The following is a 1,348-nucleotide window of genomic DNA, read 5'->3' as shown; positions in this document are numbered from 1 at the left end:
GCCCCTCCGACCGGGCCGAGTCCTCTCTTCCAGCTGAGACAGTGTGAGCAGCAATGTGAAGCGCCGTAGGCACACTCTCCTCAGCGAAAATAATCTTCTTTCCTATGTCCGATTGCTGCGGCTCCTGGAGCTTCTATTCTCTAGCTTTAGACTGCGCTTCCTCGTCCCAACCCAACCTTTCCTCTCTTTCTCGCCACCCACAGGTTGCCCGGCCTCGCTGAGCACCCGTCTCTCAATCCCAGGATTTGCACGAGGATTCTAGGGCTCCTTTGAAGAGAAGCTGCCACCGCAGCTTTTGTAAAAAGTCGCCGCGTGAGGTCTTGAGTCCTCTGAGCTGTGAGGAATTGTCCCGAGGGGCATGGGTCCGGTTCTGATATTGAAGGGATAATTTTGTAGGAATCATTTGCTTCAAATGAATGGCGGGAACAACATCCTCTTAAACTGGGAAGGGGACTTTTCTACCCCTCCCAACACAGTATCTAATGAAGACATCATTCGTCACAACTCTAAATTAAAGAAAGCCCGACCAAACCGAAGAGAGACTTTCACACTCCTCCCCATCCCATGGAGTTTCCTCTTTTCTTTTTTTATAATGCCAGATCCTCCTTGAAGAGTTCACCAAGTCGCCCAACCTCCCGGCTATCTTTCCTGGATGTAAAATAAAATTAATCACCTAAAGAGATGTTAATAAGGACAATTTCGTTGCTCCCCCCAGGAGCTTGCTTTCTTTCCCGTTGCCCAGGAGAAAAATGTTTAGAAAACTATTTCTCAACCCCATCGATTTTTAAAAATACACTATCTTTCTCTTTGTAACGATTTATGTGAAAAGTAAACCTCCAAGATCAAGAGCAATTGAAAAGTTTCACCTCTGGTTCGTGCCAGAGCAACAAAGACCAGCTGTCTTTGCCGCCGAGGGGAAAGTGGAGCCGTGGAGAAGGGTTAGGGGCACCTGAGCACGCGCTGGGCGGAGGCGAGCATTTTCGGCATGGGCTGCGCCATTCGGAGCCCTTCCCAGGTCAGCCAGACCGGCTAGACCTTCGGATACGGCAACTGAGAAATAAATATGCCAATTCCTTTGGTGACTCTCCCCGTGGGTTTTCAGGCCCTCAGCTAAACCTAGTCGCCCAAAAAGGAGAAATAAAAATCAACCCACACACCCGGGGGAGGCTAGAACAGGCGCGTGCTGGAATCAATACCTTGATAGTGGTTTCGGGAAGGTTGAGTGCAGCGGCTAGCTCGCACCGGCGTGGCCGCGACACATAGTTCTCCCGGTAGAACTCCTTCTCCAGGCGGGCGATCTGTTCGCGGGTGAACGCCGTGCGGTAGCGCCGCACCTGATCCGCGCCAG

The 1,348-nt window shown here is 51.3% G+C and overlaps 1 protein-coding gene across 1 annotated transcript in view; it reads right to left on the bottom strand.

Moving 5' to 3' along the window:
• Positions 1 to 232: 232 nt before the first annotated feature.
• EVX2 (even-skipped homeobox 2) overlaps positions 233 to 1,348 on the bottom strand; it is a 2,566-nt gene continuing 1,450 nt past the window's right edge. Inside the window, exons 3-4 of the mRNA XM_010859819.1 lie at positions 1,197 to 1,346; positions 233 to 370 (exon numbers count right to left, since the gene is read on the bottom strand). Of these exons, the coding sequence (XP_010858121.1) occupies positions 233 to 370; positions 1,197 to 1,346 (288 nt within the window). The remainder of the gene's footprint in view (positions 371 to 1,196; positions 1,347 to 1,348) is intronic.

The sequence above is a fragment of the Bison bison genome, unplaced genomic scaffold (assembly GCF_000754665.1).
Source record: "Bison bison bison isolate TAMUID 2011002044 unplaced genomic scaffold, Bison_UMD1.0 scf7180017864460, whole genome shotgun sequence".
Lineage (NCBI taxonomy): Eukaryota > Metazoa > Chordata > Mammalia > Artiodactyla > Bovidae > Bison > Bison bison.
The sequence above is the reverse complement of the archived record's forward strand: the minus strand, read 5'-3'. Positions and strand labels throughout refer to the sequence as shown.